The sequence below is a fragment of the Cynocephalus volans genome, chromosome 13 (genome assembly GCF_027409185.1).
Source record: "Cynocephalus volans isolate mCynVol1 chromosome 13, mCynVol1.pri, whole genome shotgun sequence".
In the NCBI taxonomy this organism is placed as follows: domain Eukaryota; kingdom Metazoa; phylum Chordata; class Mammalia; order Dermoptera; family Cynocephalidae; genus Cynocephalus; species Cynocephalus volans.
The window spans coordinates 70,340,357-70,362,869 of record NC_084472.1 but is presented as its reverse complement, the minus strand read 5'-3'; the positions used below and the strand labels follow the sequence as shown (position 1 = coordinate 70,362,869).

The window sequence follows — 22,513 nt, the reverse complement described above, 5'->3', positions numbered from 1 at the left end:
AATAGTCTTTTTAAAAGGCCTTTCTCTCCTTGGCGTTTCCTCAACTAAAGACTCGCTCCTCCTTCGTTGCCAGGGAATAAAATCTTTTATGTTTCTTCTTCCCTGTTCTGCCTGTAACTGCCAAATGCAAAGCTCGGGGTCAGGGGCAGGAAGTAGTCTCTGGATGCACAGAACTCTGAAATGCTGGTGTCCATCGCTGTGGCCTATTGATGAGGGGAAAACTAAGCCAGAAAGTAAGTTAGCGCTTAGTTTAAAAACCAAATGAATGTTGAAGACAGGGTATCCAGCAGACAGTTTGGACGAGATTGCCCTTCCTGGGCCCTGGCGGGGGCACCGCATGCCACGGCTCCCTTTGAGATGGCCTGAAGGTGAAGAGGTGGGACCATGTGACTGTGTTCCAGTACAATCTCTCTGCATCACTAAGGTGCTCAGACTTTCTCACCCTTTCTCACCTGGTCCTGCCCCAACCTCCTAAGGGTCCGATGATACATTCCCTGGTTTTCAAAGATGTATCAACTAAATAATAAAAAAAAATGGAGTGGGGGAAGAGAAACTTTTTAACCTCTTTGTAAGTGAGATGACCAGTCACGGGGTGCGGACAGGCCTTGCAAGGCCGGGAGGCCAGTGCCCCATTGCTGTGGGTCACTGCCACCCCACACAGCTTTGGGGGCTCTGCACCCCACCTCTGTTACTCTTGGGGTTTCTCAGGAGTGCTTCCTAGATTCCTGGCTGCCACCATGGGACACTGCAAAGGCTCCCTGAGAGCTGGAGCCAGTTGTTTTATGTGCGTGTAAGTTCGCTCCTGAGACTGCAGATGAGCAAATATCCCACGTCCATGTAAAGAAGGGGAACTACGTTGATCTTATTTCAGTGGGCCCCTACCTGTCTTTCCTCTTCCAAAAAAGTATGTGTAACTGAAGATTGAGAAGATAGACTTCCATGCACTGCGTATTGCTCATGCAGCGGAAAGATATTATTTTATCTCTTATAAGATATTTTGCAAGTGTCATTTTTGAAGTTCGCTGTCAAGGATATTTGGAATGACTTTCGTGTCCAGTGAGAAAAGCAGCATGCCCTGTAACACCTGCAGATTGAGGAAGCCCAGATTTAAGTGAAATGCTTATATTGATGGGCAGGTCATCATTGTGCCCCCAATCTGTGCGTCTGTTTTGTGAATTCAGATGCTGCAGGGGGAGGTGAGTTGGTGCTGCCCCCTAGACCCACCTAAGGGCCGTGGCCTTCGCGATGGTCAGCAGCACGAGGTGTCCGCCACACACAGCACAGTGCGAAGCACGTCTTTCTGGTGATATTTTGGTAGCCTGGTTGACAGCTGATCCATATTATTAAAGCTGGTGCATTTGGGTGTCCTCCTGGTTATGTGTGCTGCAGTTTCTGCTGTGATTGTTGAGTCTTATGTGCTTTGGCTGCCCTCACAGGGTGGGATGTGGAAGCCTAGCGTGGAGCATGTTGCTGGCAGCCGCACTTGGGGTGCTTAAATTTATCCTGAAATCATCTATGGTAGCCGCCAAAGGCTTGTGCCTTTGCCTCATTTTATTTTTTCTTAAAAGCAGTAGCAACTTTTCTTAAAAACAATAATTACATTAGTACCGAACTTTTTGGTCATTTCAGTCGCAGAGAGGCTGCCTGGGGTGGGGTCATTCTGAGCAGTTTTAGCTCCTCTTGAGAGGAACAGCACCCAGCTAGGCACGTCTGATGGATGTTGTTACTCCAACAGCACCCAGCTAGGCACATCTGATGGGTGTTGTTACTCCATTTACATATCCACAGGAAAGTCTGGTATGGTTCAGTTAGAATACCTTCCTGTTCAGTCTGTGGACTTCTGTTTCACAGACCTGGAATTGCCAGCAAGCTAAAAACAACAGGTTTTACTTTGATCTCGGTGCAGGATCGCTTTTCTTGGCATAGCTGGAAAATTGTTGAATGATGGTACATGGAAGAAAAATAATTAAAGAAGAATACCTAATTGTGAACCTTCTCATTTCCTGCTTTTCATTAGGACATAAGGATCATGGAGTGAATTAGAGTGAAAGTCTTCAGGAACTTTTCCCTGAAAGACAGATCTGTAGGCAGATCTACAGAGCTTGGTGCTTGTGGGGAGGGACACTTTTCTTTTTATTATCTGGCAAAGTATTGCTTGAAGGGTATTGGTTTGTGTGTAAGACTAATTTTTTTGTTTCTTTGTTTTTCCTCACGTTTGCATGGCTTTTTCCTATTCAGGTGGTGTTTCTGGGCAGATAGCTGTGTCTTCCCCTTCTGGGGCTTGCTGCAGAGGAGCAGACAGTAGTGATGCGGAGACCCGTTCATTGTAAACTTCTGAGTGTCGCTTTGCTTGTTCCTGTTGTGCGTGGTGCACAAGTGCATCTGTGTCATCAGAGGGCGAGATTTGGCTTTTATTAGGTGGATCATTAAGGTGGACTGCTAATCTTTCTCTGCACACCAAATGCTGAGACCTACCTTCATGGTGTCTGTGCCTCCACCTGAAGAGACATTCTAGCAGCGGGAGAGTGTTGGGCTTGCAGTTCCTTATAAGGACAGGGAAGGTGGTGTAAAGTGTTCCTCCATCGTTCCCCTGTAATCGTGTGGCTCCTCATTTAATTAAAGTCATGGAATGGCTTGATTTGGATTTGTATGAAGGGGCTCTGAGTTTTGAAAAATTGGAACCACAGGTGAAGCCCCTGTCTGTGTGCCTCTGGGACAGTGGTGTGGTCGGGGGTGGCCAGGCAGCAGGGGGCACATTACCAAGTGTGGCTGCTGTGGGTGCATCGTGAAGGCTGGAAAACACTTCTGGGACAGAAGCACTTTGCAAATGAAGCGAGATGCTGGAAATATTAAATTAAATCTTAATCTGAAAGATATTTTAATGCAAAGAAGGTAGGAGAGAGAGTCCGAATGTTATATCTCTGGATTTGGGGAATTCAGCCGGTTAGAGTCAGAGGAGCACAGAGGAGTTAATCTTCAGCATCACACACCTGTGAGGGCGGAAGCTCAGCCTCCCCATCCAGGTGAGAATGCCCACGGAGAGTTGGGGACAGGCTCAGGTGTGGGAGCTCCTGCTGGCAGAGACTTGTGCCTGAGCTGGCCTGGCCCATGGTGGGCGCTCGGGAGCCACCTGTTGACTGTTACCTCAAAAGGGTGATGGCATCGGTTTCTCTGTGCTTCCGCTGTTAGTGTTTTCAATGTCACTGGATCTTGGAATGGAGAGGAAGGGAGCTCGGGTTTGCTGAGGGCCCCTGATGTAGCAGGCACCAGGCTAAGTACTTTCTTATTTTACATTTGGATCTCAAGATTGCGAAATGTGCGTTGTCTTGCAAATGAATTTCTGACAACTACAGAAATTGTGGTGACAAATGACTCCACCCCCAGATTTCCTTTGAAGGCCACCTGAAATAGGGTGATCCAGGGCTTCTCAGAAGGTATGCAGCAGCAGGCGAGCCCCAGGCAAGAGGTGATGCTGGTCCCGGGCCCTCTTGGTGGCAAGGAGGTGGCGGGTAGTCCCGTTTGCTGTGGTCACCAGAAAGTGGTGAGTGAAGTGTCCAGAGTAGTCAGATCTCAGACATGCGAGCCCTGTTCAGTATGCTGCCATAAACAACAATAAAACAACAACAATAAAAATAAGTGAGTTCCATGGTTTGGGAAGTGGAACCTTCTTTCCACTGTAGCTTTGTTTTCAGTGATTTCTCTCTGGGGATGACATGACAGACATTGGTTGTGCTAATCTAGAACTCCCCTCACGCCAAAGCCATCTGCTTTCCTTTCATCAACTACTGGGCTTACTGGAAAAGAGAAAAACAGGGTCCATCAGTGCGCCCCTGTTTTTGTTACTGGTTGGTGGTCAACTCGCCAGCCCCCCAAAACCACTGCCTCTCATTTCAAGTGTGTCTATTCGGGGTCTTAGAGGTTCGTGGTCTCAGTATGCTTGGTTGGTGGCCAGTGTCTGGTCATGTTTGTAGCCCTCGTGTTATTTCATATGTAGTTACGTCCCTTTTATTGGGAGGTCGAGGCACCTGGGCATGGTCTTATAACACCTGAGTCCAGGTGTTGGAATGCGGGAGCCGGAAGGGGGGTGATGAGGACGGCAGGTGGAAGGGAAAGGACGGGCAGCCTCGGCAAAAGATGCCACTCAGTGCCTTGCCCCTTAGTGTCCTCATCTGCGACACGAGGACCAAACCTCCAAGAGACAGGGAGAGTGAGTGGGGGTAGAAATACTTCTGTCTTGGTTCAGTGCATGGCTGGTGGTTTATTACTGGTAATAGCAGTAGGTCAACCAGTTTAGCCTCTTTCAACATTTGGGTGAGTTTTGCCACCTGCTGTGTTTGGTGGACATATCAGCAGGAGCTTCACCACCTCGTTACAGGTTCCGTGGGACTGTGGCTGCCCCTTGGATCACCCTGAGTTGTAACAGGAGAACCACTGCAAGAAAAGTACTGTGTGTACCTTGCACATTTCTAGTTCTGCTTTGAGTTCTGCCGCCAATAAAGCTCCCACTGCACATCCAAGAAGGGTGGGCCCCTCTGCCTCGGGCTGAGAGAGGTGCAGGTGTGTAAAGCCTTGGCGTTAAGAAGCCTTGCTGATGGCATCATTTCTGACACAGTGACACTTCATGCTGGAACATGTTTCGAGAGAGGATGTAAGGATTGCTTTGCCCTTTGTGTGGTCCCTGTGTGCGGTGCACTCACTGCTAGTTCCTGGGGACGCTCATTGTGGCTAAGCTCAGTGGCCAACCTGACATGCAGGCCATCCTTGGCTGGTAGTGGAGGACACATGCCACTTTGTGGTGCGAGAGTTCCCTGCCAGAAGGAAGGACGCTGTCCTCAGGTCTTGGGATGTCTGGGAAAGAGCCGTCCTGACTGCTCCCGAGTCCAGCTGCCTCCAGCAGTTCGAGGGAGCCTGTCTTAGGCAGGAGAAGGGCTGGCAGGTTGGGACCCACCTCCACAAAGCTGGCAGTTGGGACATGGCAAGTGTCATTAGTAGTGCAGAAGGTGGACATGCGTGCTTATTTCTGGGTAGAGTATTTCTGAGTGAGTGGTGTTTTAGGTTGACACACAGATGTGCACACACACACACTCTCACACCCACTCATGCTTGCACTCACACTTATCAGATTCACTCAGACGCAACCACACACTCCTCTTCGCACTCACACATGGCTGTCCATTTGCGGTGAGGCCCGGTGGCACCCTGCAACACCCACAACACGCTGTCACACTGGCACATTGCAGGCCCTTGGCTCCTCCCTCTGTGTCCGTGGTTCTCCCAGGGGACGGAGTTTTCCCACTGAGCTCTCTCTGTGTTGGTTGTCCAGGGGCGGGTGGAGATAGAACATAGAGCAGCACACGTGTGAGAAAATCATGATAGGTTTGAACATTCCTGATCTGAAAATTCGAAATCCATAATACTCCAAAATTTGAAACTTTTTGAGTGCCAACATGATGCTCCAAGGAGCATTTCAGTTTTGGATTTTCAAATTAAGGATGCTCAACCAGTTATGTATGTATCTGCAAATATTCCAAAATACAAAAAAAAAAAAAAAAAAAAATCTGAAATCTGAAACCCTCTGGCCTCAGGCAGTCAGGATAAGTGACACTCACCTTTATGAACTTTCGTAGCTCCATCTCACCCACCTTCTTTTTAAAATTTTTCCTTTCAAGGTGGATTTTCTTTAAGGACTTGGACACATCAGGAATCAGAGCTACAAGTAGTAGTTAGCTAAATAAGTGATTATTATGAAGCATCATGAGAAAAAGAGCCCTTTACACATTTAAAACCACAGTGTGCCTGATGCGTGGGGTAAAATGTACCTGGTAGTAGTGGATGTCACTTCAAGTAAGTAGCTAAGCTATGCTGGGACTGGGAGGTGGAGAGATGCTTCTCAGCTCAGAAGTGAAATGGTATTTTCCACCTGTGTCTTAGTGAAGCTGCTTTTCAGTGTGTGGCATTAAAAGGAATTTTCCTACTAGATTCCAGGACTGGGTCAGCATGTTCTTAAGAAATAAAGATGGCTATTCTAGCACCCTTCCACACTCGAGTCTCCAGTCAATGGTGGGGATTGCGATTCGTCAGCCTTTAAAGCACGGTTTCGCCCTCATTCCAGTTTTGAAAGATTTCATTTAGCATAGTTTCCCTTAAGACATTTAAGAACTAGTTTGTGAGAACTTCCTCTACCTAAGAAAGTGAATATGGGTGTGATTATGTAAAAATGGAGGTAGGTTCAGTTTAAGGAGAAAAAGTTTGAAATTGTTTACAAATCTTGAAGGTCCTTGTTGAGAACTTTCTAGAAAGGAGGTTCTTACGTACAGAGTACATATGCGGATCTTTTTTCTTTGCCTCATATGCATGGGGAATTATATGCTTATCTATAAATGCTTAAAAATAAGTGTCTTATTTGCTGCAACTGTCTTTCTGGTAGGGCCACTTAACCCCTCTCATGTACCCTGTCCACTTAATTTAGCTGAAAGACAAATCTGAAGTGCTGTGGTCTTCCCTTTCCGTGGCTCTCACTATTGCAGATAAAACAGGCAGGACCTGTGCATGGCTTCTGAAGTTCACAGCACACATAACCGAGGCAATATTGAGTGCAGCAGAATGATTCTGGGAAACCAAGCAAAACTTAAGAGTAAATATAAAACAAGATCTTGGAAATGGTATTATGCTACATGTGTGAATACATTGCACATAGGTTTATAGGTGTAGAGCTGAGAAACCAACAGTGTTTGTACCTAGGATTAGAGGCACAACCCCCCACAGTGAGCCTGTGAATTGTGCCTTTTGATTGCATTGTGTGATGATGGAGTGGTGAGTGTGAACACCTTCCTCACTTCTGACGCTCCAGGTTTTTTTTTTTTTTTTGTCCTTTTTTGTGACCGCGCTCAGCCAGTGAGCGAACCGGACATTCCTATATAGGATCCGAACCCGTGGCGGGAGCGCTGCTGCGCTCCCAGCGCTGCACTCTCCCAAGTGAGCCACGGGGTCGGCCCAGACGCTCCAGGTTTGATTGTGTGTCCTGGTGAGAATGTGCTGCTCACACACTTTGAGCAGGAAGCCTGGGCAGTGCATAGCAACCTAAAAATTATGATATGTTTTGGGTACATCGTGACAGTCCAGACCCCTTGCACAGGGCGGGGCAGAAGGCTAGCCAGGATGTGGCTAATTCTTGCCCAGAGGTTAGCACGCCAGTTTATATGACTTAGTACTGGGCATCTTATACTTTAGTTTGGTTTTGTGGATGACCAGCTTGTTCTTAGTTACTGATGGATGAAAAGAGGTGAGACATTTTTGGGCCTTCAGTTGAGCAAGGTCTCTAATGTGCTTATTCTTCTTGCCTACAATTCTTAATCAGTCATCCAGATTTTGCCTTGTAGCACAGTCCCATAATAGGTACAACTGCTCCTACCCCCAGGGTAAGAAAGGCAGGAAAAGATTCTGCTTGTGTCATTTAAGCCACCAAAGAAAGCAGTTCAGGAGCGTGAGCTAAGGTGAGCATCTGTTGGTTTGCGCTAGCCGGGCTCCTGGGCAGAGGAACTGGGGCTGATGCTGTCCTTATCTGCAGTGACAAAACATCTTCTTTGAGGAATGAGTGAGTTTGGTGGCATCTCATCATTGATGGGACCTGCCCACCCTCCTTGAGGGAGAGCCAGTGCACGGATGCCGGGCCCAGGCTTGAGTGGGGATGGGCAATGGTGGTTGTCACTTGCGTAGACTGGAGACTGATGTGAGCATGGGCGCGTTACCCTGGCTGAGTTGCAAGCCTGTCTTTGGGGCCGTCGTAATTTACTCTCCTGCGCCTTGCGGGTTTGACGGCTGCTCTCTGCCATCCGCGTGATGCCTGGCATGGATGCAGTGTCGCAGAGTCCAGGGAAGACACGCCTCGATGCCTGTCTCCCAGTGCGCTGAACAGGGAGTTTGTGAGTAACCAGCCCTTTCTCTAAACCCTGCGTCCCTGGTCTGCTTTCACACACACTCATGGAGTCTTTCCGTGAGCAGGTGTCATGGTGTCTGGACACACGCACAGGCCGGCGAGTCCTCTGTCTGCTGCTGTTGCCCTGGGCAGGGGCCAGGGATCTGCTGTGCGCTGCAACCGGGCCTTTCCCGCCCGTCTGTGTCCTGGCCGTGCCTGGCACAGGTGTCCCCCATGTTCGTGTTGGACATCACAGAAAGGAACCTGGGTGCTCTGTGCTGCCGTGTGCTTCCGGTCGGGGAGGGGTGCTGGATGGGAGAGGGAGAGGAAGGTGACGGCGTTGACAGAATGAATATGTTGATGCACCGTGTGTGCCCGCAACCGTCCTGACCTTAACTTAAATATGGATCTTGCTGTGACCAAGCAGACTGTCCAGGTGTAGTCATTCCGTCTGCTATGGTCTTTGAGTTCTTGGAAAATATTTGCAAGCAACTGGTGTGATTACTGTTTGTCTCCCTGTTTGACATAGGACAGTATTGTCCTCATCAAAGTGTAACAGTTTATTCCCAAATAACCCAGGCTGGCCAAAGGCTGAGGGGTCGATAGTTCTCTTCTCCTGGGACCGAGGGGGTGGGTGCTAGATACTTGGAAATTCAGAAATGTGCCTTGTTATGTTTTATATTTACTTTTACCCAAAGCTGTTGCTGGGTAAGATGTTTTGGTTTTAAAAAAGAAGCTCCCATCCTCATTTCTGCATCATTGTTTATAATCTCATCAGGTGCAAAATTTTCTTACCTTTGGTAGATGAATAACGCAATAACATTATGGGTAATTACAGTGGAAATTTGTTTCTTTATCCTTTTTTTTTTTTTTTCCATGCAAGGAAAGTACAGATACTCTTTTATCTTCAAAACTTAGAACTTACAGCAATGTGTCATTAAGTGTGTTTGAAAATATATTTTTAGACAGGCAGTGCAGGATAAATCCTATAGAGATGCAACATCATTTTCTTGTCAAGAATCACTCTTTGTACACATTCTCTGACAGAGCACTCTCCTTAAGCGGCTGAAATATCCAACTGCTTTCAAAGGTGCTGCGTATGTTATTGATAAACTAGGTCATGTTACAGTAGTTACTGGCATTAACGGATCTGGAAAATTTAAACTGGTTATAGTGTATGTGCTGTACATAGGAAAGCATTTTGGGAAGATTTGTCCTTTTTTTATGTTGATCCACTTAAAGTATTGATTGGTATTTGTATAATGGCAAACAAAATCTGAAGTAATTTCTTGCACGATATGCCTTTCAGCTATTCTACAAAACTATACTCAAATTCAGGATATTTTTACAGAAAATGTGTGATTGCTTAGAATTTGTTAAAGTTGATTATCGAAGTGTCTGTTTTTCCCTGTGAGCTCTTAATGAAGGATTTTTGTGGGGCTGATTTCTGTGCTACATGGTACTACCTTGGAAGGTAATGTTTAACAGAATGTTTTATGGCTTATTGCACATAATTATCTTTCTTTGTATTCTTGGGCATAGTTCTTTCTTTTATTTGATGGTGGCGACTTCTAGGCTCTTTTACAAAAAACACAGAAGAGATGATGTTAGATACTTATTACTTGTAATCTGTTTTCTTATACTGGGAGAGAAATATTGGTTTTAAGTGAAAGGTTAGAAATACAGCAGCATGTGTGTCGGGGCAAATATTGTTCTTTGCTGGTTTACATGACATAAAATACACAGCTTATTTGTACAAACAAATTTCAATTAAAATATATTTAACAGCCTAATAGAAATTTCAAGAAAAAGTGTTGCTAGTAATGACTGGGAAGTGTTTCATATTAAGAAAATATGAGTTTCTGTATGACTGTGTTTACTGCTGATCATTTCTAAGAAAATTTTTAAAAAATTTCATACTAGACACTGAATTGGTAACAGTTTCTACATGTTTTGAGTTTAGGCTCCATAAAAACCTCTAAGCCACTTTAAAATTAGATTCTCTCTGCAGTTTTTCTGAGGCCTTCTGATTTTCCATGTTTGTATTAAAAACAGAAATTTATGAATCTTCATTTTCTCTGCAGTTCCCCAAGTTTTCCGTGTTTCTGAATTATTTACAACTTTGGCTCTAATGGGCTTGGTGCAGGATGTAAAATAAAAAGTCAGAGTAAAAGCCCAGTGCTTTGGTGGCTCGTGTAATGAATAGCGAGTGATTTGTTCTGTTTTTGTGGGGCACAGGGTGACCCTCAGTGACCACAAAACTTCATCCGAGCCATCCAGTTTGGGGGAGATGTAGTTCTAAGCCTCTGGAAATGGGGCTCTTAGTGGAAATGTGGACAAGATCATTAACTCTACTAGCAGTGCTGGCTGCTCCAGGAAGACTGGATTTACCTCCAAATCCTTAACACCAGCTCGGGCTCGAGCAGCACATTTATCTGCAGAAAATTATAGAGCAAGCCCTGACTCCTGTTATTTTACCTTTTTTTTTCAGTTTTGTGAATTTCACTTTTTTAGTGGCAAATAGATTGGTAAAGTAGCTACTCAGTGTAAGACTTGGGAAATGGTATATAGTAAACAAGTAACAGTACCGCATTACTTGTGGAGGGGGCAAAACAGTTAACAAGAGGCTTCTTCCCCTTTGATATAAAAAAATCCCCCCACCCTCATTTTCACATGGATGCCGCTTTATTCAAGTCTCCAGAACTACTTTGAAGTTCTCAGGATATGTTATTAATGACTGGGGACAGAAAATTCCCACATCCTCCCTCATTTATTCTTGGACTTTTCTGAGTGTAATCAATAATTATATTGTGTATTCAGCTGCATTTTTTCCTCCTGTAAGGTCAGATTTGACTACCAATCTTTATATTTTAGTAAAAGGACCTATGAGCAGCTTACATGCTAATGCTGTTTTATATAATTTTGGAAATATATTGCTGTATTGTCTTTACTGTCAGCAAATGTTCTTCTCCCTGAACTTATATCTGAGTTCTCTCTTTTCTCCTGAACCAGGTATTTATTTGGGTTTTTTGACAGTTTGTGGTAAACAGCTTCATAAAAGGTAACCTACTTGCAGAAGAATAACATTTAGGTCATATAAGAATTTTTGCTATAAATAGAGCGACGGCTGCCAGGCGGGGGTCTGAGATGCAGAACTGAAGCAAGTATTGCTTACGTGGTCACAGAGTGTGTCATAAAGCCTTCTGATGGGCAGTTCGTTACATTTGGGGACTTGCCTGTTGGCACTCGCTTTGATTTATTCGAGGGTGCTAAATAATTAAAGAAACCTTTGTTTAAGGACATGGAGTTTATCATCTTCCTCACACTACCTCATCTTCTGAACAAAGCCTGCTTGAGAATCACCTTTGGAGCCAGTGCTTTTAGCAAAACATCTAAGACATTGTGGTGTGGCAGCTTCGCAGGCAGGTTTGTCCTGGGCGGTGGGGCCGACTCTGCCGCTGCTGGTGCTGCCTGGGATAGTGGGGTTTTGTGTCCTCGGTCCCCTAGTGGGGGAGGTGGGGTGGCGTTTCTTGTGAATGCTGCCGATTCTGGTCGCCTTTTATTCCTTCCTTCTTATTAGAGTGGAAATGTGGCTTGTTCATAATGGATTATTGATTGGTCTGAGAACAGCAGCAGCCCGAGGCCCAGTCGTCCCCGTCCCTACCCTCCCAACCCTCCCAGTGGTGAATGCAGCTCTTCATGGGGCTCTTCGGGACCCTAGTCTGGGGACTATAAGCCTGTAATTGTTAATCTTCTACAGAATGGTTTGTAGGGAGAGGAACTCTTCATTGTTGTTATGGAATTTTTCCCCATTTGTTTAAAGAATGGGCTTTTTGTCTCAATAGTAAGATAAGCTTGTCCAGGATGTTAATGATGTATTTTAATTCATGGCTCATAATACTACAGTGTAACTAGTGAAGCCCATTTCATTGTCTCCCAGAGAACAGACGCACACAGTATGCTGAAACGCAGGCTGGGCCTAGCACCCACTCAGCCCGGGTAGGGGCTTCTGGGCAGACCCTGTCGCAGTGGCTGGGAGTGACCGCTTCAGAGAACCGCCCTTCAGCAAAGCACCAGAGGGAGTTGCTCTTTTTATTTTATGCTTTGCTTCTCCGAGCCGTAATACTCCCTTGCACACAGCCCTGTAAATATCTTGTGTGTCCTGTGTGCTGGGAGCTTCTTGGCATTTTCCCTACCTCACTGATTCTTCAAATTCCACTCCAGCCCCTTCTCAGAAATCCCCTCCACCCAAGGACGGCAGCAGCCCTGGAAGCCCAGGCTTCTCTGGAAGGTGGTCAGAGGGGAGAGGAAAACCACGTGGCATCGGGGGAGCCAGGGCTGATTTTTAGTATCGTGATATGGTTAATGAATGAGCCAGAACCGAAAATAATGACCAAGTAGATAGTTATTGGAAAAACAGCACGGCCTTTGATTTTGCTTCCTTAAACTGACAAGACTGGTTGGAGTGAACTTCGTGCAGGAAGCGGAGCGTTCAGTTTTCCAGCAGCTGCTTTGTTCCTCCCTGGTGTCTACGAGTCTGGTTTTGGTCAGTTTAAACAAACTTTAAGAGTTGTGTTGTCTTGGAAATTACTCTAAATACAAGAGCACATTTGAAAATTATCCTTCTGATTTCTTTTTCAGGATAAGATTTGATTGAGTGAACATTGATAGTTTAGGGAAATCGGTACACCACCATTCCTCTCTTGTTTTGTGTTGGTTTAATTCACATAGCAGAAAATGGCGAGATTTCCTATCATTTCAGAGACATACTTATTTAAAAACGTTGGATAGTGTACATTTCCCCCCCCCTGGGAATGCCATATTTAACTGGTCAGAAAATTATTTAAAATGTGGAAGAACTTCAACAGTGTTACAGGCTTTTTACTTCATGAAGTGAGGAAAGGATAGATAGCCATGTTCTCAGGTTCGTTAATTTTGGCTGGTGATCGAGATAGTTCATATTGTCTGCAGGAACATTTTGCAGCTGGAGCTTGTGGGTGGGTTTCTGTAATGTCTCTGGGCAAGCCTCTGAAACAACAGAAAGCAGTCTTGTAAAATACCGCTTTTCACTTGAACAAATTCATATTATTCAGATGATTCTTCTTTCTTTAGAAAACTGAAATTAACAAAAGGTGATTTCCCAAACTGCATTCCTTAGAGCTCTCAGAGCTTCCTTGGGGCCTGGAAGAGAATGGGGGGGGTGAGGAAGGAGGGGTGGATGGGGAGGGGCCCAACAGGCTCCCCTAGAGAAGCTCTGCGCTCAGTTTTGTTACTTGCTGGAGCGGCAAGCAGGAGTTATTAATTTAACTTCTTTTGTGAAAAACTTCCAAAATCCATGAAAATAGGGAGAGTAGCCAATGAACATACATACACCTCCTATCTAGACCCAGCAATTGCTAATGTTTTGGTATATTTGCTTTCTCTCTCTCTCTCTCTCTCTCTCTCCCTCCCCGCCTCCCTCCCTCTCTCCCCCCCTCTCTCCCCCCCTTATAAACCACCACTGAATATTTCATCACACATCTCTAAAAAATAAGAACATTCTCCTATGTTACCAACTTAACAAAAGTAATAGTAGCTCTCAAGTACCATTGGATATACAGTCCATATTAAAGTTAATTTTTATAAAGCGTTATGGAGCTAAAATGTGTTCGAACATGTCTGTTGTAGATGATTGTAGCTGTTGGTGAAAGAATTTTTAATCATATTAAATAACCTGTAGGAGCATAACCTATAAGGGCCCAGTAAATACATAGGTGTTACTATTTAGCTTTTCTAATCCAGCTTCCTAAACTGCTATTTTGTGCTTTTGAATTTATTAAACCAAATATTTTCACTGCCAGTGACCAAGTGTCTTTGGATTCTGCACTGACATTTCATTCATTTATTCAACAATTATTTGTTAATAAATAACATCTAAGATATATTAACTGTTTACGCCCTGCTAAATACTGTACTACGCATGCATTAATTTTAACCTCACAAAAGTATCATAATATAGGTATCATTACTATCGTTTACGTTTTAAGATGAAGAAATGGGCTGAGAAACAGAGAGGCTAAGACCCTTGCTCAAGATCACACAGTTGATCTGATTTAGTGGCTTAAGTGGATTTTAATCCTGGGTAGTCTGACCCCCTCTCAGTGTGTTGTTGAGCATCTGACTCTGTCTGATGGTTGAAGAGGGTCAGAAAAGCCGTACCTGCCAGCTTCCTGATGGGTGGGCGTGGGATTGCGTGCAGGAAGGCCAGAGGCAGCATGGGTACCAGAGGCGTGCTGGGGTACTGGAGGTGTGCTGAGGTGTGGGACAGGGTACATGGCTGTAAAGAGGGGGGTCCAGGGCACTGGAGATTGGGCTTCATCTTAAGGGTGGGAAAAGCCTGTGAAGGGTTGGAAGTCTCCATAAGGCTCCCTGATGTGCACTCTGGAAGGATGATTTTGGCGTGAAGTGGGTGCACAGATTCAGGAATGAATTGGGAGGCCCAGTCAACAGGACGTGGGGCTATTACTGGGTGCTGGCGAGAGGGAGGGAAGAGCCCAGGAAGACCTGGTATTTCATGAATGTGGAGTTTCTCTAGTGCTTAGAATCCAACCCTCATCAGTTTGATTCCCTGACGAGCCTCAAGGTCCCTGGGGAGATCTAGCCAATCCTTGCATTTATATGGTACATAATTGCTTCCCTCCCTGGCCTTCTGGAAACTTCTGCGTGTCCTACTGGTGCACTGCCAGCCCATTGTTTTATAATGGTCTGTTTACATGCTTGCTTCGCTTTCTGATTTGTGAGTTCCTTGCAGCTAAGTGCTGTTTCTTAGTTATCTTTGATTCTTTAGCTCCCGATGTGTGCTCTTGTGATCAGTAGGTGCTCAGGAAGTGCTTGCTGTAATGAAACCCTTGATAAAATCTGATCACACTGCCCTGGATGGTATTGGAATACCTTAAGGAGCGTGCTGTCCAGGGAGGTGCTTCGGGTATGTTGGTAGAGACTCTGTAGTCCACTCCCATTTGTTCCAAGTACACCCTTTGGCTATGTTAAAATGTTTTTTCTTTCCAGCTATAGGTCTTGGATTGTGGTTTTGCGGTGCTTGTTCCTAAAGTAGGTTCTGTAGTGTCAGTGGGGTTAATGCTGGTACATAGTTGCCTGCACTGGGAAATGTTTCTGCAGACCACCAGGGTGTCTGTCAGGAAGTGACTTTTCTGCATTGTATTAGGTCAAAAACAGTTCCCAGGGTTGTCACTCACAGGAGAGATTTATTAGTTGAAACATTTGCCCACAGATTAAATTTATCCTACATATAGCAAACGTAAGAAATCTGGGGAAGATCACTCAATTTCAACTGTACTATATAGGTGAAAAAAAAAAAAGAAAGAAGAAAGACTCTGAGGTATGGCAGCAGCCTTATAGGTATGTATTTAAATCCAGTGCTTTATTTATTTATGTGCTTACATCATTATTTTGAAAGTTGAGCTGCATGTTTTATTTTCAACTTTCATATTTTGTCTTCTTTTCAACCCCTCTCTGTCTCTATTATAATGCATTTTTAATGTTACGAATACATGTTTTTTCTTCAATAAACTTTTTACTTTTTTCTATTGTTTATAAATGTGATTAAATTACTTAACTTCTTTCAAATGAGATATATTTCTTATTTCAAAAATCATATCAGGCATTTTTAAAAAATAGCTTCTGACAGTTCATTAAATCTCTAGAGAAATGCACACACACAGAGCGAGAGATCATTGTAGATCTATTTTAAAACCCTAATCAGCAAGTCATTTTTATGACTAAACAATTAAATTACAGTCTTGTCTGGCACATTCCCAATTTCAGCCTTGGAAAAAGTTTGTAATACATCTTACAATAACAACAAAACTGATTCATTATGGGCAAACTCTGTGCTGAGTTGGGTTCTGCCGTACCTCTGTACATGGGCTGCCATACTGTCATGTCAGCTGGCACACCTGCCGCTGACCTGCCTGACCCCACTATTTGTGTTACTGCAGGACTTTTTAGTATTCACTCTGGGTTGGGTAACAAGCTAGCATTTCCCAGTTTTTATAAGGCTAGTTATCTATAGGTCACTGTTTTAGCGAAAGTTGGAACCCCATCTTGCATTTGGCGGCATTTGTTTGAGGAATTAAAGTCTTTGGCTAGAACTGAATATTATAACACGTCATTATCTGGTGTTGCTTGCGTGTGAACCACTCCCCACTAGGGATCAGAATAAATGTGGAGAAACCATTGGAGACACTCCCAGCTGACAGAGTCTGGTGGCTTTTAAAGGACAGCAGGTTAGTGCAGGAGGGCTGTGAATGTCCCGGTAATCCTTCTAGTTGGGGGGCGCCACCTGTGGCATGTTTTTAAGTTGGAAGTTCTGAGGACAGCATTCTTGTTCTTTTTTGGAAGTGATGCCCTTATCTTAAATGGCAATTTTTGGCTGTAGCTATAAAGAATGATTACAAAGATCTGTTGATTTGGCCACTGAGTGACCCAGGGGAGAGTCAATTGAAAGGAATGAATTTTTGACTTTTTTTAAAAAGTTTGTGAGAAACTTTGGTAGTCAACTGCGGGCATCAGGAGGGGACCACTTAATGGACTTCTGAGCAGGGGCAGCTTGGTTCATGTTATGACTTCCTTAATATAATGGTGTTTTGGGCTTAAATTGTTACCTTTATAACACGTTTTCCATTTATGTATTTTTTCCCTTCAAAATGTTTTTCAGTCCTTTAAAAACACATCCTGTACAGTTCTCACAGGGATTTACAGCTGGGCTTATTTTTGAAAGATGGGGGTGGGCAGAGAAGTACAGAACCTGGGAGAAAGAAGAGCTTGTTCTGTTGGCTGTGGGGGCAATGTATTATAACACCCTTCCTCGAGCATTTGAGCATTTTCTTGTAAATTGCTGGCCCCTGCTAGCTTTTGGGGAAAGCTTTTAAAGCTAGTTTGGAGGGAAGGCCTAGTGAAAAGTGGAAACTTCTTTCTGTCATCTCTGGGGGGCCCCAGGGCAAGTGTCCAGGCTTTGGCTGGGGGTGGGGGGTGTTGGGGGATCAGAAATGAACATCAGGGCTGTCATGAAGAGTGGGAAGGGGTGTCAGGGAGAGAAGATGATGTCACAAGCCCTTTTACATGTGCGGGAAAGTCTACGACCCCTCGTGGAAGAGCAGTCACAGGGAGCGTCTTATGGGAAGGACAGTGGACGTGGCCTGGGATGCCCGAGCTGTGCCGCACGAGGCTGGGTTCCAGTGGGTGGGTGTGACGTCACCATGGGGAGAGCCTACTTTCCTATACACTCCTCTGCACAGCGCGCTGGGCCTGAGGGCCTGCAGGGAGGAGGCTGCCTGGAATTCGGAGAGAGGGCCAGTTGGGTGGGCAGGTGTTTACTGCTTCAGTTTGTACTGTCACTTGGGATCTGAGTGGTGCCCTCCGAGGATGGGCGGTGGGCGTTGTGAGAGGAGGTGCTTGCTGGGGGCTTCCTCAGACCCTGACAGGTGGGGGATGAGCTGAGGGTGTGGAGGCCACTGCCAGGAAGCCACACACCGGGCTCCAGGTTCCACGTTGTGCACTTTGTGCTAACCACACTGTGCTGGCCGAGACCCTACGACCTGCAGGTATCCCTGGCATGGAGCAGGGTCTCTGAGTACAAGCACCAGGAGCTGCCACTCTGCAAGAGAAGGCAGGAACAAATCGCCACAGCGCATGTGTTTGACGGTCGTGCAAGTCTTTGCACTTGGAAGATTCGTGTTTGTTTTGAGGTGTGCGTGCGGGCTGCCTCTCCTGCTCTGTGAGTCCTGTCTTCGAAGCTGGCTCCAGGCTGCGTCATTCCCTCCCAGTGGAGAACTGTCTTGACATTTCACATCCCTGCTGGACAAACATCAGCAGACTGGTGGAATCTGTAAAATTAGATCAGAGTCACTGGATTTCCAGGATTTTAGTTTCTTTCTTTTTTATTTTCTTTCTTTTTTCTTTCTCTGTAAACTTATTTCTATATGTTTCTTTAAACATAAGATTTTTATAGCAGATTTGGTCTGCTATACACTAAGTTACATAAGAATAGTATGTTCCATTCATACTTTTATATATTACCACAAATTCAACACTTTGGGGGGTAGTGGCAAAATAAGGCCTGGAGAAAGACAGAGATTCATGGAAATCATTTGCCTTACAAAATCATCGTAGATGATTATACAGCCAACCAAAACTTGTGCCAAGCCCAGAAAAGTTTGGCAAAATAAGTTAGCTTAGAGTAAAATCATCATTAGAAATGTTCTTGTTCACCTCATTTACTTGCCAGTTCTAGGGGGAGTTTTCACTTATTTATTTTTGGAGTCAGTGATTCTCTGGCTTCCGCTCTCCTCTTATCTCTGTGCCCCTTTGTGGGCTGGCCCTGCCAGGCGCATCTGTGGGGTAAAGACTGAGGACCCCCATGCTGCTTTTCAGAGTCAACAGGGGTTTTTTTCGGAAGACGTTTTATAGTCTGTAACTCTCAGTAAGATTTCTACCTGTGCTGTGCTTGTCTGCGGAGGAGGCTGGAGTGAGCCGACCCAGCTCCAGTCTTGGTGGTGTCTGTGTCTTCAGGAACAGGGTGTCAAATGCTCAGAACTCCGCCTCTCCTAGGGACACCTGGGGACCCTCCTGTCACACAGATGCTGATTCTTAGCACATGCCCCCTCTGGTCTTTCGTCAGCCTTCTTTTCCGTGTCTTATTCAGTGAAAATGATGCACTTTGGAAAACCCAGAGCAAACAGGGAGACGCCACCCAGGGGTCCTTGGGGAAGAGACCCTTTCATTCTTGAGTAAAAGCTGCATGTCAATGTACTGAATGGTTCAAAACCAGAAACATACAGCCTCTTCCCGTTTTGTGAAATTTTAAGTAGATGTTCTTAGTGTGTATGAGATTGTAGGCTTGTAAAACACGGCATCCTTTCTACGGGTTACAGCTTGTTTTTTTCAGAAAATCTGCTCATCTGGGCATCTGTCTGTGCAAGTCTGGAGACTTCCCCTGGAGGAGACCCTTCCTGGGCATTCTGAGCTCGACTCCTGTGTGTGAGCAGGACAATCAGACCCTGTCCCCAGGGGGCTCTTTAGCCCCTTCCCTCTCTGACCCATCAGGGTGCTGGCCCGGAAGACACCGTCTCTCTCACATCCTTTCCCAGTCGGCCCACTGTTTTGTTTCCTTAACTTTTCCAGGGTCAGATGGAATTCCTGTTTTCATTGCAGAGTCGCTGTTCGGTGTGCACCTTTTTGGCTCCTATGGCCGTTCACAGGTATTCAGATTCATGCATCAGGTTGGCTCCTGCCGGCTCTGTGCTGGACACAGGCACATGGGCAGACTTTGTTGGCCTGGCCTTTGCTGTGAGCCTGGAGGGAGGAGCTTGGGGGGATGTGCATGAAGGTGACAGTGACAATGGGTGTGACTGATGCCCACTGTCATGGGGCTCGGGCACCACCTCTGGGGGGCAGACCCAGCCTCACTGGGAGGGCAGTGTGGGATCTGTGGGGAAGTGGAGAAATAGGAACGACCTCATGGGGTCTGGAATGGGCTCTGCATTGAGAATAGGACTTAGTCTTGTGGCCAGAGCCTGGAGCCCGTTTAGGGGGAATGCAGGCAGAGGGTCCAGGAGAAAAAGGACAAGGCCAGGAGGAGAACGGTGTCAGAAGCCAGCCTCGGTGTAGCTGTAACTGGTCTCAGGGTCAGACACATGTAGAAGTGGCGTCAGGCAGGGCAGTTCCTGCCTCAGGGCCCTGAAGCAGCCTGCGGAACTCAGGGTGCCTTTTCCACACCATGTTGCCTGTCCTTTATTAAATCATGTACATTCTAAATGGAACACTTGTTTCTTTAATATCTAAACATAATCACATATTGTAAACTGCTGTCAGCAGTCGTCACCTGCCTTTGCAGCTCACTTCCCATCACTGACGAGCTCAGCCCCAACCTGCCTTCCTGCCCTCCTCCCAGCTCCTTTCCTCTCTGTCCTTCGTTCCCACATATTCTCCCTGTCAGGTAGTGCACATTTCACACACTGCTGCAAACAGTAACCACAGTATATCCTTAAAGATTTGATATCGTTTTGGGAAAAAATTAAGTGCACAATCATTTACAATTACTTATTTTAATTATTTAATACAATTATTTATCATTGATCAATTATGCATTTTTTAAAACGGCAAACTGCTAGTCGTTCATCTATCTGAATTTCCATCGGTGTCTCATTTCTTTGATTTGGATTGGGTTGATGTATTTACGGCAAAGCCTGTGGACGGACGGCCGTTGTTCATAAGATTTCCGTCTCTCTGTTTCAGGTGCTCGCCGCCATCTGCCATGTTCTGCACGTAGCATATGCTCCTCCTCGTGGCAGGCACACGTCTCGTTTCTGGGAAGCCAGAAGCTCCTCTGAAAATGGAGAGATAAGGCGCCGTTCCTGCAGGCCTGCGCCACAAAAGGCTGTGCGGCCACCAACAGCCGCGCCCCCGTTGTACCCCCTCCGCGGCTCATGTGACAGTCGTTCAGATGGATCGCAACAGAGAGGCCGAGATGGAGCTGAGGAGGGGTCCTAGCCCCTCCAGGGCCAGCAGGAGCCACGAGGCAGACGGGGAGAAAGCGGCATGCCACAGCTGCTGCATCTGTGGCAAGAGCTTCCCTTTCCAGAGCTCGCTGTCGCAGCACATGCGTAAGCACACGGGGGAGAAGCCCTACAAGTGTCCTTACTGTGACCACAGGGCTTCCCAGAAGGGCAACCTGAAGATTCACATCCGGAGCCACCGAACCGGGACCCTGATTCAGGGCCATGAGTCGGAGGTGGGCGAGGCGCAGCTGGGCGAGATGCGCGTGTCCGAGGGCCTGGACGGCTGCACCAGCCCCACCAAGAGCACGTCAGCCTGCAACAGAATCCTGAACGGGGCTACGCAGGCGGACGGCGGAAAGATCCTGCTGAGGAGCAGCAGGAAGGATGCGGAGGGCAGTGCGGAAGAAGCCAGGGCGCAGTGCGCCTTCTGCAGGAGCCGGTTCGAGCGGAAGAAGGACCTGGAGCTGCACGTGCACCAGGCGCACAAGCCGTTCAAGTGCAGGCTGTGCAGCTACGTGACCCTGCGCGAGGAGTCGCTGCTGAGTCACGTCGAGAGGGACCACATCACTGCGCAGGTGCCCCACGGCGGTGAGGCGTGCGTGGAGAACGGCAAGCCCGAGCTGAGCCCCGGCGAGTTCCCGTGCGAGGTGTGCGGCCAGGCTTTCAGCCAGACTTGGTTCCTCAAGGCGCACATGAAGAAGCACCGGGGCTCCTTCGACCACGGCTGCCACATCTGCGGCCGCCGCTTCAAGGAGCCATGGTTCCTCAAGAACCACATGAAGGCGCATGGTCCCCGGGCGGGGAGCAAGAACAGGCCGCGGAGCGAGCTGGACCCCATTGCCACAATCAACAACGTGGTGCAGGAGGAGGTCATTGTCGCTGGCCTGTCGCTCTACGAGGTCTGCACCAAGTGCGGGAACCTGTTTACAAACCTGGACAGCTTGAACGCCCACAATGCCATCCACCGCCAGGTCGAGGCGGGCCGCACCCGAGCCCCGGCCGACGAGGGGGTGGCCGCCGTCCCCGCGGACACCAAGCAGCTCTTCCTACAGTGCCTGAACCTGCGGCCGGCGGGAGCCCGCCCCGTGCCCGCCAGCACGCAGGCCGGACGCCGGGTGGCCGAGCTGGACCCCGTCAACAGCTACCAGGCCTGGCAGCTGGCCACCAGGGGCAAGGTAGCAGAGCCGGCCGAGTACCTCAAGTACGGGGCCTGGGACGAGGCGCTGGCCGGAGACGTGGCCTTCGACAAGGACCGGCGCGAGTACATCCTGGTGAGCCAGGAGAAGCGTAGGCGCGAGCAGGACGCGCAGGCCACACAGGGCCCCCCCAGGAAGAGGGCGAGTGTGCCTGGGGACGCCCAGCCACCCGGCAACCTCGACCCCCGGCCAGCCGCGCGCTCCAGCCGCCGGGCTGCTGCCGCTGCCGGCCATGGCAAGTCCTCCGAGTGCTTCGAGTGCGGCAAGATCTTCCGCACCTACCACCAGATGGTGCTGCACTCCCGCGTGCACCGCCGCGTGCGCCGTGACCGAGACACCGACGGGGACCGTCCAGCGCGCGTGCGCTGTGGCTCGCTCAGCGAGGGTGACTCCGCCTCCCAGCCCAGCAGCCCTGGCTCGGCCTGCGCCCCTGCCGACTCCCCAGGCTCCGGCCTGGCCGACGAGGCCGCCGAGGACAGCAGCGAGGAGGCCGCCCCGGAAACTGTACCAGGTGAGCGAGCTTACCCAAGTGGCCCAAGTCCGGGTCGCCCAGGCTTGGGTGGCCCTGTGCCCCGGTGACCTGGTTCCCCGGTAGTCCTTGCTCGGGGTCCCTGTGCTCAGGTGGCCCCACACCCAGCTAGCCCCTGGCTCAGGTGGCCCTGTGCCTGAGTAACCTTGTACTCAGGGAGCTCTTGCCTAGGTCTCCTATGCCTAGGTGATTCTACACCAAGCTAGTCCCATGCTCAGGGGGCCCTGTGCTTGAGTAATCTTGTGCTCAGGTAGCTCTTGCCCAGGTCTTCTAGGCCTAAGTGACCCCACACCAAGCTAGCCCCATGCTCAGGGGA

At 47.6% G+C, this 22,513-nt stretch overlaps 1 protein-coding gene across 3 annotated transcripts in view; it reads left to right on the top strand.

Moving 5' to 3' along the window:
- The first annotated feature begins 20,417 nt into the window (after positions 1-20,417).
- ZNF516 (zinc finger protein 516) overlaps positions 20,418-22,513 on the top strand; it is a 67,037-nt gene continuing 64,941 nt past the window's right edge. For all 3 annotated transcript variants that reach the window (XM_063077231.1, XM_063077230.1, XM_063077232.1), the window contains exon 1: positions 20,418-22,179. In XM_063077231.1, the coding sequence (XP_062933301.1) occupies positions 20,418-22,179 (1,762 nt within the window). The remainder of the gene's footprint in view (positions 22,180-22,513) is intronic.